The following is a 14,441-nucleotide window of genomic DNA, read 5'->3' on the forward strand; positions in this document are numbered from 1 at the left end:
CATAAACACGTTTTCACTGAAGATATAGGTCCTGGCCTGCCTAATATTCTTTGACGCTGCACAGACGCAGCCATGAAACTAAAACATTTGTTGATGGATTTGGAGATTAAATAAATAGTGAAATATCTTCAGGATGTTAAAATGCAGAGCTGACTGCCTATCCCGTAATAAACCGGCCGTCCTCCAACACTTCTTGAAATGTGAGTATTTCCGCAAAAGCAGGCACTGTGTTAGTTCACAGGGGCGTTTTTTCAGTAGGTCAGAGCAGTCAGACATCTTCTGGGCATTGGTAAAAATACACCCAACAACTCTGTGGCAACTCACCCAACTGACTGTCTGAAAGCCTCAACTGGAAGTTTATTATTTGCTAATCTCCTTTTTCGAATGTGTTTTGTTCATGCAGTCAGAAAGCCACACGGTGGATCACAAAACACAATTAAAATACAGCAAGTGTTCATCGCAATTAAAATATAGCAGCTGTTGAGTATTAGCCCCACTGAAAACAGAGCAAGGCAAGTGGTTTGTTCAGATTGTGCAGGCAAATGTATACCTGGGAATCGCAGTGGACTTCCAGGAGGATTTACTTGATGGGAAGGGAAATGTAGTCTGAGACAGATGATGGTACCTTGCTTCAGGGTACCAAAAGCCTCTAGCTCCTGGATGTCCTGCGTACCACAGCAGCACTTAAAGACAACGAGAAATGGAGTTACTCGGCATCTCTGATAGTCAAATCCAGTTTGGAGACCAAGAATAACAAGGCCATGTGCAAGGTCCTGCATGTGGGTCAGGGCAATCCCAAGGACAAAGACAGGTTGGGAAGAGAATAGATTGAGAGCAGCCCTGAGGAGAAGGACTTGGGGGTGATGGTTGATGAGAAGCTCAACATGAGCCAGCAATGTGCGCTTGCAGCCCAGAAAGCCAATGGTATCCTGGGCTGCATCAAAAGCAGCGTGGCCAGCAGGTCGAGGGAGGTGATTCTGCCCCTCTGCTCCGCTCTCATGAGACCCCACCTGCAGTACTGCATCCAGCTCTGGGGCCCCCAACATAAGAAGGACATGGAGCTGTTGGATAGAGTCCAGAAGAGGGCCACGAAGATGATCAGAGGGCTGGAGCACCTCTCCTACGAAGACAGGCTGAGAGAGTTGGGGCTGTTCAGCCTGGAGAAGAAAAGGCTCCAGGGAGACCTTCTAGCAGCCTTCCAGTACCTGAAGGGGTTACAGGAAAGCTGAGAGGGACTTTTTACAAGGGCAAGTAGTGATAGGACGAGGGGTAACGGTTTTAAACTGAAAGAGGGTAGATTTAGATTAGATACTAGGAAGAAATTCTTGACTGTGAGGGTGGTGAGACACTGGCCCAGGTTGCCCAGAGAAGCTGTGGCTGCCCCCTCCCTGGCAGTGTTGAAGGCCAGGTTGGATGGGGCTGTGAGCAACCTGGTCTAGTGGAAGGTGTCCCTGTCCATGGCAGGGGGGTTGGAACTAGATGATGTTTAAGGTCCCTTCCAACCCAAACCATTCCATGATTCTATGATTCTATGATTCTATGAAGGAAAAACTTTTGATTGTTTTAACTTATTTTATAAAAACTACTGCTCAGAGCGCAACCTGAGCAAGCCCAGATTTCTGATTGCTGTGTCAGTTTGGATTTGAAGACTGAAATCTCAAGTGGGATGGGATCCTGACCACCACAGCCACCATCATCCCAAAATTACTATTCCATCTACCTCTGCTAGTGCATTGCCACTTACTTCCCAAGAGCCAAGAAAGGAAAGTCTCACTTGTCAGAAATAAAGGGAATTACACTGATTTTGTTCGTGCTTGGAGCTCCTTTTCTTTTCAAGAACCCATTGCCTGTTGCATTGGCAGCAACTCTGGACCATGCCCTCTGTACAGTATTAGCTTTGTTTTTATATATTTTGTAGGTGAGAGAGTAGAAGGGAATTACCAAACCCATGGAAGTTTTTCAGGGTTTGTGTGGTGGAGACAACAGTCTAGGGAAAGGATACAAAAAATTCTCCAAGTTGACGCCATACCCGAGGAGCCCTAGTCTTGGCTGGTGGCACAAAGGAGGACCTGATCCTCCTGGGTGGTGTGTGTGCAGCAGTGTGGGTCCTGCTCAGGCAGGTTGCTGCTGCAGTACCCCCAAGTCGGTTTCAGTAAGGGTGAGCCAGCAAATGGCTCCAGAAGCACAGATGCACTGGGATGTGATTGACTTAAAGAAAAAATCATGAAGGAAAGGGAGAGATATATACTTTTTTTTAATATGAAGAAGTTTTGCTTAATTTTACAAAGTTGACTAATGTTTCTTTTTAGGGTTGTTTCTGGTCTGGTACCATGCAGAGGTCCTATAGCTGATCTGCTTTGCTCTCAAGATGCAGTAGCAACAGGGATTAATGTATTACAGAAACAAACCCAGCACGGTCAAGAGCTTATTTGCTCATCTAAATAATGAACAGTGGAAGAATTCTTTCTTCCCAAGCAATATTCTATTAAAATACTCTGTCAGCCTTTAAATTGGAGGATGCTGGTTGCTGGAGGAATTGCTGTTAGGATTAATACACATAAGTGTAGAGTTAGTTATCAGCTCATGCTGACCACTAATAATACTGCTGCTGCTGGCTCTCTGTGGCGACGAGCCATGAGATGCCTTTCCCAAGCAAACCTCCACCCAGCAGCAGCTCTCTTGGTACCTAACCCATCATTTTGGGTCCTCTCCAAAGAACTGGAAGCTCATGGGCATTGACAAATAAGGTGACATGGTTTTACTGAGCTTTTGCAGATGTTCATTGACTCTGTTTGAGAAATGGGCAACTATTCAAGTCCACCCTGCCCTGTGAGCGTCAGACTGCATTGATGCTCAGTTGATTGGGAAGGGGAAGCACCTTTGCCTGTCCTATTTCCCTGATGACTCTAGAAAAGAAGGATAACAGGATAACATGCCAGGAACGTGATATAATGCTATGGTGGATGGCTGAAGACGTGTGCATGTTGTAACGGAGAAAGTGCACTCGTGCAAGTGCTCAGTGCTCACAACAGTGTAAATCTATTAAAAGACCACCGATCCCAGGAGTTATCACAGGCAGTAGCATCCCTGATGTGTGGTGCGTAGGCTGGGATAGGTTATTCGTAATCAGAATCTGGACACATCTGAAAACTAACTCCTTAGTTTTTGACGATTGTTTTACATGGGTGGAGGGTTAAAGGAGGATTGAGTGTTGAGCCCTCTTGCTTCCCCCTCCCCTTTCCCAGGCCCACCTGAGCTCATTGGCCTCAAGTTCAGGCTTCTAGAACAAGCTGTAGAGAGTGGATCCCACACCATAGGCAGCCTCTGCACAGACTGACCTGCAGGTTCACACTGGCCAAGACCAAGCATAGCCCAGGGAGGGCAGCTTGGTTCACTTGGAGCCATCACTGTGGTACCTCTCATGGGAGTTTCAAAGCCATGCCTTGGGGCCACCAGGGCAGTCAGTGGGACAAGGGGTCCTTCTGGGTAACGGGTTTGTGTTATTGGCTGCAGGCATCTTCTAGGACAAACAAATACTTAAACATGTTGCCCATGTCTGCTGAACTCCAAACAAGGCCATAAAATCTATTCCTGAAGTCTGCAGAAACCAGAACATGATTTGAAGCTGGTTCAAAGTTTGCTGAAATTACTAAGAGCCTTCCCTTGGTTTCCCTCTAAGCAACACACACAATTTCTACAAGCTTTTAATCTAGCCTCTTCTGTATAACTTGGCTTCACACATGGAGACTTGCAAAGCACAGGAAAGGCAAAATACCGAGCAAATGGGAATAGCAGAAAATGCCTGATCAGTCAATCCAGCATCTGGCACTAGCCAAACCTGTGAAGCTGATAAATATTTTAATGGATTTGTCCCCACAGCAGAATAAATGTCCAGCCTCAGTTGTCTAAGTCTGATTGAAAAAGCAGATGAGCTTTTGATTTTTTTACAGTGTCATTTCAACCTGGGCTCACCTACAGACTGGAATGAGTTGCTATTCAAAGTGGTATCTAGTTCTAGTGCCTTCAGTGTGACATTCAGATTATTTAACCCAGTTTAGCCGGTCTCAGAAACACACACAGTTTATCAGAGCTGTTTTGTTATACCTCAGGCTGCAAGCAGTTAGCATAACTCTACAGAGAAGCCAGTCGACCAAGCCCCAAACCTCTCTACACCACATAAAACACACTCCAAGTAAAACAAAAGTTTTAGACAATCAGATGTCTCAGACTTTGCAAGACAGAGCAGTCAGAAGGCATTGCACAAGTCAAGTAGGGACAGCTAGTGCTACTGCAGTTTAGAACCCACTGCATTTGCCCATTTTCCACAGATTACGTGTCTTTAGGTGTCCTTTCCTCCAAGTAAGTTATAAATTACTCTTGTGCAGCTGCAGGGGCAGCTCGAGGACGCAGCACAGCTAAGGCTGGCTGTACGTATGAGTATAAAGCTCAAGGAAAGGGGATATAGCAGAGTGACCCTAAATTTGCATTCACTTATTCCCCTCTGCTCTGTGGGAATCAGAGTTTGGAGTTGTGTTCAGCCACAGGAGACCCCACCACCATCCTCAAAACCCACATTTCTCCTCCCAGACCTCCCCTGCCCATGAAGTCTCCTCTGCCCCACTGCCTGTGGTAGGACCTGTAGCGGTTGGTAGGAACAGGACAGGACCCTGGCAAATCCCCGTGTGGTTTCCCCTCTGCAGCACTGGGGTTTGAGGGTCTGGCCTGGTGTTTTGCAACCCTACCTGATAAACGGCTCTGGAAATGCACCATGGCTTCAGCATGAGCTGCAGGACCCTCAGGTTTCCAAAGCGGCAAGTCCTCAGAGCCCGGGACGTCAGGCTCCACACCAGGCTGTCCCAGCTGTAGAGCAGATCCTCAAAGCCAAACAGCACAGCAGCCATGCCAGCTCCTCCTGTGAAACACCCCGGACTCCCTGCTCGGAGGTGATCAGCTAGTCCCAAGGCGCCTTATGAACTGCAAGGTTAAAAAGTCACTGCAGTTTCCATCAAAGGAGCAGAAGGAAAAGAAAGGGAAAAAAAAAAACAAACCAACAAACCAAACCTGACAACAAAAACCAGCAGCCAAAATAAACTGGGGATGTGTCTTTCTCCCTTCGCACACGCCCTTCAGGATGTGGGTTCTCCCTCCGTGTATCTTCTCAAAGCGAGTTCTGCTGCACCCAGGGATGAGCAGGGAAGAGGGAAAAATACCTCTCCTGACTTAGGAAGGCAATTGCACACCCCTCGCAAAGGGCTTCTTGGTTACACTGCATCACTTCCCAGCTCTCCGCTGCAGAACCAAGAAGAAAACTCGGATCCAAAGTCATCACTTTGCAAGCTCAGTCCTGGGACTCCATCCAGAGGGAGGAAAAAAGCCACTGGCTCTCCCTCTGCCAACATTCCCAAGACATTCCAGTACTGGGCTTAACTCTTTCAAACACTGCGGCAGAACAGCTGAGAAGGCAGCTTTGCCACATGCAACATTTCATCCTTTTGTTCCATGTGTTGACTAGCCATCGCACAGTTACACTCCAGTCTTTTTTCCACCCAACTCTCTTTTCTGGTGCCTTTATATGTTTTGGACTCAGAAGGTTCCTTAGTCATATGAGACTTATGCAACTGTCTGCAAAGCACCTTATTTACCCAAGGGGTGATATCTTGGAAACTTACAGGGATTAAACAATGACCGTTTAAAATCAGTCTGTTTCAGCTGGTGTGGACATGTTTTTAACTCTTACTGAGCGTGCATTCATAAGGGTGGGTCTCATCTGAACAAGCCCAGGAGAATGCAATACAGTTCTTTCCATCTGAGCTGGATGCCAAAACACCCTTTTTAGTCTATGGATGCAGAGGTTCACTTCTGGCATCCCTTTCTAAAATAGGTGTTGAGAAGAGGTAAGTTCCCCACCCATTTTCCCCCAGGATCAGCTTGTCTGGGTGGAGACTTCAGTGCTGTCAACATCTATGATGAGGTGGATGAGGGAACTGGTCTGGTGAGGGTAAAAATCCATGATCAACACAAGGGCTTTGCAGTTGAGTCAAATCACCACAAAATCCATGCAGTTAAATTGCAACAGCTTTTCCAACTAAATCCCATGAATTCTCCTTCTACCTATGGGCTAAAGTTTAATGACCAGGTGGGGAAACTGAGGTGCAGGTATTTTCACCAAAGGCACAGTGCAAACCAGTGTCCTTGGAGAAGCTGCCTGTCAGTGCTATTTTTCACTATTTCACTCTCCCTTCAGAGGAATGTGCACAAAAAGGCAGTGGAACTTGGAGGGAGCAGATGGGGGTCAGCTGGGGAGTGCCTACATGGAGGCATTTCTGAGGAGGTAGTTTTTAGAAGGATAGACAGGACAACCCCACTTTGAGCTGAAATCACGAGGAACCTGCATGCACTGAGCCCCCAAAGCTGCTGTTTTAGCAGAGTTGAGAAGCCATAATTTCCCAAAAGCCTCAATGTCTTCTCTGATTCAACTCCCTGGATAGGGAAGGAGCAGGAATATTACTCTCTGGTTGTTTTTCTGCAGGTCTGTCCCACCCTGACCCCATCCATAATTTGATCTTTGAGGACTGGAGGGCATGAAGTGAGAAGTGCGTCATGATGATGGCACAAGGATGCTCATCAGCTCATTGACAGGGCAGGTGGAGGGCCAGGAAAATACAGCTGCAAAATTCATGTTCTCAGCCTAATTGCTTCTTCAGGGCATCATTTTTAGAGTGGCATCATACAATATGGAAATAAAATAATAATAATAATTCCTTCAAACTTGTTAGAAGCTATTCATTCTGCAAAGTGTAGTTTTCTTTCCTCCTCTCTCTGCCCCTGCCCATCTGTTTCCTTGGTGCCCAGCCTTTGCTGCTAGCCTCCCTATGCTTATCAGCTCTTGGTTATTTCTTTGCCTGCCTGTAAACTAGGTAAGACACTGCCTCTGTTAGCAGATGTAGACAAGGGACCAGGAACATCTCCGTTATAAACCCTAATTTGGAAAAAAGGTTTGCTTTTTTTTTTTTTTTTTATATATAACTTGACTAGACAATATTTGCTCCAGGCTACAGCCTGGCGTGTAAGATCTCTGCCTGGGAGCACAAGAGAGAAAAAGAAAGAAATGTGTTTGATAAAGGAAAACAGAGGGGGGAAAGGAAACCATAGCAAGTGATTGCTGTGGGATATGACCTAACCCCTTTGGTATTCTGTAAAGGGGGAGAGGAGGGGAAATGGAGGATATGCCACAGTTTTAAAATTAGCTACTCCACATGTGCATCTAGTCTTTCCATATGCTCGAAAGGAGACTTTTGGCCCCCCGTCCCAACTCAGTAATTACTCAACAGATGAGAGCAGCTCTGAAGGAACCTTTTCACTCGGCTGATGACATAATCAGACTTTCTGAAAAGAGTTCCCCTAAGTATTTATTTAACTGATAGACTGGAGGAGTCTCCTTAGGAGTCACTTGAGTCTATAGGAGGTCCAGTGAGCATTTCAGTGCATAGATTTACCCTCACGATTAGAGCAGATGATTGGTTTCCTGCGGAGGTTTTCCTGCTGATTAGATACATACTATTTTTTGAGGGGGTAAAATCTGCTTGAATACAGATTACCCATCCCACCTCATAGCTTCCGAGGGAATTGCAACCACAGACATTTCTCAGGCAAACACAGTCCATCCCTTCCAGAGCCAAGGGATACACCACCAAAGGTACTCTTTTCCAGGGAGACACCACAGAAAGTGCTGTCACTTATCCAAAAAGGCCAGAAGAGGTCATTGCTACAGGGAATGGTAGAAGAGAGGAGGAAAAATTACTGAGAATCAGCAACTTGACTCTTCTGCTGCTGTACACTTTGAGTCATTTCTGTAAAATCATCTTACATTTCTATAAAACATGCTGAGCTTCACCTTCACTAAGGTCAACTAGGAAAAAAAAAAGCCCTTTGCACTATACATAGATCTATAGACATTTGCAGGTCTTTTCAACACAGCCTCTCTAATTATGCGCTGATTATTTCCCACTGTCTCTGAGAAAATGTCAGGCAAAACATTTACGATGAAACCTCCCACGTTTTACTGACAGTCCGAAGGCTGTTACTAGGGTATAAAAATAGCTCCTTACTGCCCATGAAACAAAGGAAAAAAAACCCCAAAGCCCTTTGGGCTGCTGTGTTGTTTCATGGGGCTGTTACTGAGGCTTGAAGACTGTGGGTGGACTTCCCAACCCAACCCCAGCAGACAGCTCCTCCTCACCGCAGACCCTGCAGATCACTGCTGTGCACTGATGTAGGTGGACGCTGCCTGAACTGGGGACTCAACAAATGGGTCCGTGTTTTGCCTTTAGGCAGATTGCACATTCTGACTCCTCGAAGGAGGAGTTCAGCATCTCTTTCCAGCGTGCTCTTGAGTAAATCTCTACGCACAACTTTCTGATGGGTGTGGATGTATTTGGGCTTGTTGAAAGGCAGACGGGCCGGGCGGTTTCCTTCGAGCTTGCTGTAGGCATACCAGAAAAATCCTGCTTCTGCTCAACATATGTCCCCAACGGTCCCTGCAGCTCCAGCCCAATGTGGTCTTTTAGGTCTTATTTCAAATCCATTACCCTTTTTGATCTTTATTTCTCTATAATTTTAAGAGGATTAATGTTGTTAGATCTTCATGTCTAAACTTCCCTTTCATGTTGCAGCTTCACGCTTTCTTATGTCGGAGATGGTTTTTTTGAGATGTTTAACTAGCTGCATTTTCCTCCTTGTGCCTTAATGGCACATCATTTTCTTGGCTGATATGATGGGAACAGTTAGAGATGACCCACTTCCAAATGATCAAACATACGGAGAAGGAGCCACCCCCCTTCCTTCACGTGTGCCCGCACAGAGCCAGGGCCCTTGGTGGGGACTTACAGAAGTGACCATCCTCCTGTAACTGCACTGAACCACATGTGCAAGATTTCCAAATGGATGTTGGGTACCAAATCCACTTGAGAACCTGAGCCTCTGAGTGCCTTGTTCCCACCCCAACCAAGGTGGTCTCGTCCCTCATGCTGACCCATTTGGGCTTCTCTGTCTTTCCCCTGACAAGTGGCCTCGCTGCCACCCAAGGAGGGACCATGGAGGGTTTTTATGTGTTCAGTGGGAACTTCCCAGAGTGCAAGGACCAGATACTATTGGCTTTATTTCTTGTACCTTTGCCAGGTTTTGTACTTTGTTCGTATAAGGAAAGGTTTGAGGGAAGGGTTTTAAAAGGAGCTGCGAATGGCATTTGAGTTGAAGAAGCAAATCCTCAGACTTTGAGGGCTGTATTATACAACATATGTATTCTGGGCAAAGGAAATTCACCTGAATTTAGAAAGAGTGAAAATAAAATATGGATGTCCATATGGGGTCTACTGAGAGCTTTGATCAATTAAGGGTCTGCTGACCCTGTAATCATTTTGGATTGCTGAAAGATCATGACCTCAGTCTGTCTGGGCCACAAGACCTGGACAATGATCATGCCTGAACATTCGCAGACTTGTAGAGCAGGCACCAACACCCCTATCTCACCTCTCGGAAGCTGCAGGTCAAGAAGATGTACTTGGAAGTATCTCCCCAAAGACCTACTGCCCCATGCAAATGTGATGGCTGTGCACCGCTTCAGTTACCTTCTAACTCTCACACGTCACATGCTACCAAAACCACAGATATAAACAGCCTCCACCCCTCACCCCCTGGTCTACCACCACTGACAGCCCTACAACCTCCCCACAGACAAAATTCAAGGAACTGAAGACTCCTTTGCTGTTTGCATTTTAGGATGAACATCATGAGTCAGAAATCGTGGCCAATTTCCTCAATATATTCTCATGAGTCCATAAGACCTAAAATGTTCCATAATGAAATGAACTGCTGCTTCACAGCAATAATTGAATGAAAATTTGCTATTCCAGTCATCCACCTTGATCATAACATTTCTAAAGCTCTTTGAAAATGTAAAGTGCTCTGATGATTGTGCTAAGTATTATCATTATGTGAACAGTAGCTCCTTCTGTGTAAGGCTGTACGTGTCCTCACTTTAGAGAGGTTTTTATTGACTGACACAGGAGAGTATGTCATATCCTCAAATCATACGCATTTCATTTCCTAAAGTAAGCTGCGTTAGCGGTTTAAAAAGGTTTAAAAGTAGGTGAATCCTATAAAGCCGGGCTTGTACTTGTCCCTAATATTCCACCAGCTGAAGAGATTTTCACTTCTACTACGCAGAAATGTGAAAGAGATTGTGCAGAGATTTGCTATTCAATCCTCTTTCTCCGTGAAGACTGCGGTGAATGAGTCTGCAGGAGGGGATGTAGGTCAGGACAACGTATTAAGTAAATAGTGCAGAACAGCCGCGGAAAGTGAATGGTGAGATCTTAAATACGATTATTCACTTTGGAAACTCAAGCTTATGATTAACTCTGATCCCGCTGGGGACTGTAAGGTCCTGTGACCAGTGTGCCCAATCAAGGCAGCACGCGCTTGCACGTGCCCATCGCCACAAGACTTATCATCAAGCTACTCTCTGGTATTATGTGCAGAAATGCCCGGGAGAACTATTTTTGGCCAGAAGAAAACAGAAAAAAATCACAGCCTGCTTAGGAGGCAGCTATGAACAGGGGGCAATGTATAGCTCATCCAGCAGCTGAGCTGTTTTCCTTCCATGTTATTCGCCTGTGTCTAAAATAGCCTCTGTCAAGGTTCAGGCATGAAGCAATACGAACCTGAGACAAACCTGTGTTTGTACCCATCAGGTGGGCACTGAATTTCAGGCTGTGGATCGAACACACCTGACTGTTCACTGAAGGAGCCACTCACTTGTTCAGTTACACTGTTCTTGTTTCAAGCTTTTGCTTATTCTTCTGGTGAGCGACTGGAGCAAGAACTTACCTTTATGAGAGGTTCCCCTGTGCCCCTGTATTCATGATTTTGAATTACACATTTAGCTCATGCTTCCCACCCCTTATCAGAAGATGATGGCCAAGCTGCCGAAATGGCCTTGGCTGTGGGCTGTGGTTTGGAGGACACATTGCTTCACGTTGCAGGTGTCTCTTAACCAGCACTATTTGCTTGGGAGAGAGGACAAATCTGGTGGCTCATAAAAAGCCAGTCTGCAGTTTTGCCCTATGGCAAAATGGATAATTTAATGAAGGGCAGCCTCGCTGTCTATGCAAAACAAGCCTACATACAGCACAAATGGCCCATTTCAGCAGAACATTTTCTTACAGCTTATCCTGCAGATATATTTAAGTAGTCTGTCTGATTCAGACCCAGTGGTAACACTCACTACATTCAATGATTAATACAAAGTCCTTTCTGTTCACAGACAAGAGCTGAGCATTTCATTAAAAAGGAGGAGGGCAAAGGGAACATATTTTAGAAAATCAATGGTCCAGATTTCTCATGTTTGATCTTGCTTATGGGTTGGGAAGCCTGCTCCTGCCTAAGTTAAAGCATATATATTTAATTTATTCTGAAGCTCCTTATAAATGATCATTACAAATAAATACTGATCTTGCTGGTTAGGATGTAATTGTCTCTGGACAGGGAGGAAAGATATAATATAAACAGGTAAAACATAACCTTCAGAGTAAAAATGAGGAGGGAACTGGTTCTATTCCAGAAATGTCATCAGTTTCCTGAGCAACGCTAGATGAGTCACATACATAACTTTATGGGTCTCCATTTCCTCAGTAGATTAATTCACTGACATTTGTCAGGTGCTCTGAAATCTCAGGGGAACTGTTTTACATTAAAAAGTAAATATGTGTTCAGCCTGCTAGAAAGCCAACTGGTCATATTCTACAAGAGTTATGCAGCAAGAAGCAGAAATACTTAAGATATCTTGGATCAATAATGTACCCTCTGTGTTGAAAGCTCCTACGCTGATTATCAAAATGAGCATAACTACAGGTGAATAAATGTTCCCTGAGGTGAAGACTGGTTATGTATATATATGCTCCCTGTGGAAGTAGTGCTGTATACATCCAGGCGGTGCTAAATGCGTGTAGGGAGCGTGCTGTGGAGGAAGGTGATGGCTCTGTTGACTCTGGAGTAAAGACGTCCCAGAGTGAGCCGTGCTGAGCTGTTAACACCACAAAATGCAGTGCATGCACACACTCAGACACTCATTCATGGCATCTGCACTGGGGCTGACTCACGTGGGGCGGTTTGGTTGTTTCTGTTGCCACAGCACAATTAATCTGCAGATGGGAAACTCAGGAGTCGACGTAGGGGGATTACTGTACTGCAGCAGATCTTCACGCTGAGAACATCTCCCCAGCTGGGACCAGTTGGACCTTCTCAGTAGAGCATAAGAGTTGACCTCTACCCTGTTTGCTCCCGAAACACAGACCCCTGTGGCTCGTGCTAATGGAAAATCTCCATTTGCGTTGTAGGACGGCGCTGGATCCATGCCATCTACAGTGATAATGCATGCACAGTTGACAGAAGATGATAACTTGCACTTCTGTTGCTGCTCAGCTTAAAACCCTGTACAAACATCAGCCTCTATTACCTCACGATGCATTTGAGGGATTTGTGTTATTGAGCTGCTACCAGAGCTGCAGATGAACAGGGGCAAGAGGACTGAAGTGACTGCGTGGGGCACCCAGTCACAGAGGCTGGCTGTCCTGGCTTTCCCTTTCTCTGGCTGTTTTCTATAGCTACTATTACACCCACATACCCACCAGCTAAACAGAGACGGGGTGCTGAGTTTCAGGAGGTATAAATAGCAGCCCAGACTCCATCTGCAGAGGTGGAAAGCAGTTAATCAAACTCCCCCGTGCTCTGCCTTCCAACCTGATGATTTGCGATGTGGAATCCAAACTCATTGTCTAGCTTGTTTGCTCACACCTCCTGAGAAGAGGAGAAAATGGATCGAAAGCTGCCAGATCGAAGCAGCAAGTCAGTCACTTCATTGTCTCTATGGACAGCAGACTGAAGCTGTTCAAAAGTTAAAACAAAGAGGATTTACACTCTTGATTTAGAAATTTATGACTCATTACCATTTTGGCTGTTAGAAGTAGCTGCCATTTCCCCTGCCCCCAAACATCCATGACATAAAAAATAAAACCCATAAGCTCTTTGCTGTCCTTATGTTGATGCACAAAGAATTCAAATGTTCACTGTTGCTATCTGGAGCTTGACTTCCTGTTATTAAGAAGGACATCCTACTATTTAACAACACGAGATTTTTATTTTTTTCCCCTTCTTCAAACCAGGCAGAATGTCTAATGATTCTGGGGTTTGTTTCCTGCTTGTAATTAAGTAGGTCACAGCTGCAAAGCAAGAGAACAAGAAAATATTCAGATCACACAAGCCAAGAACGATTAAATCATTTGCAGCTGAAGGATATAGCAGATTTTCTTTTTTTTGTAAAAGAGGTCTCAAGTCTAAGGAAAACAAATATAGGAACTTTTAAGAGAATTATGAACTTGGAAGTTCTGCCCAAGCACCACAGTAGCTTGGAAAAAAAGAGTGATCAAAACCCAGCTAATGTTGTTCACAAGTTGAATAGCTTTATGTGGTTGAAATAAACTCACTTCTTCATTGCTTAGGGCTATGTATTCTATCCATGCAATTCTCTTTGAACCACATGCAAGACTGCCCTCATTTCTTCAGGGCAGTTCCCACCAGGCCCTCCATGTCAGCCTGAAATGCCATGCTATGCCCTCTCCTGTAGGTCCCACACAGCACACACCCTGTGAGACTCCAGATGGAACTCAGTCACAGCACGATCTCTACCCAGACATGAAGCTCCCATGGGGATGAAGGTCTTTTGATCTGCACTCATGGCCCTTGGTGTTATGCTGTCCTGATTTGGCTCCCACTCCATCTCTGTTTAGGACAGCGAGGTGTTCTTGGTCCCTGCGTGGCTGCCTTCACCCCACAGACAAGTGTTGGCACTGCATGATCCCTTGCCCTGAATGAGCCATGCGCGCGTGGGTTGAAGAACAACCTCTGAAGGATCCTGACAGTAGGGGTAGGAACTGGGGCTCAGCCTTGTCACGGGCAGGCATCAATTTACCAAGCCATACCACAACCTTGCAAAGCCAGGAAAAACTTCCTTCATAGAGCCAGGCACTTCAAGACAAAGTTGGTCCTGACTGACCTGATTTGGGTTATTGCAGGATCCAGGAGGAGCATAAATGACTGCACATTTCCATTGTGATGCTTTTGCCTAGGTTTTGGTATAAACACTCCTCCAAGCCATTGCTCAAAGGAGGGGACAGAGAGCAACAACCCCACCACCCTCACCTTCCCCAGGTACAGTGCCCAGGACTGCTCTGCTCCATCATGAAAAGGAAATGAAACAGGGTACTCAGCTATGAGAACAGCCCCGTTAAGTGGCTGCCTTGGTCTGAAGAGCAATGGAGACATGTCCCAAATGCATCATAGCTGCAACAATAGGGCTCTTATTTTGTGCAGTGAGAGAAATGGTC

The 14,441-nt window shown here is 45.6% G+C and overlaps 1 protein-coding gene across 2 annotated transcripts in view; it reads right to left on the reverse strand.

Moving 5' to 3' along the window:
* FRMD4A (FERM domain containing 4A) overlaps nucleotides 1-4,901 on the reverse strand; it is a 200,609-nt gene extending 195,708 nt beyond the window's left edge. Inside the window, exon 1 of one of the 2 annotated variants that reach the window (XM_068400534.1) lies at nucleotides 4,743-4,901. In XM_068400534.1, coding sequence (XP_068256635.1) covers nucleotides 4,743-4,901 — 159 coding nt within the window. The remainder of the gene's footprint in view (nucleotides 1-4,742) is intronic. The other variant, XM_068400536.1, reaches the window with a different exon arrangement.
* Nucleotides 4,902-14,441: the final 9,540 nt, after the last annotated feature.

Source organism: Nyctibius grandis, chromosome 5 (genome assembly GCF_013368605.1).
Source record: "Nyctibius grandis isolate bNycGra1 chromosome 5, bNycGra1.pri, whole genome shotgun sequence".
NCBI lineage: Eukaryota > Metazoa > Chordata > Aves > Nyctibiiformes > Nyctibiidae > Nyctibius > Nyctibius grandis.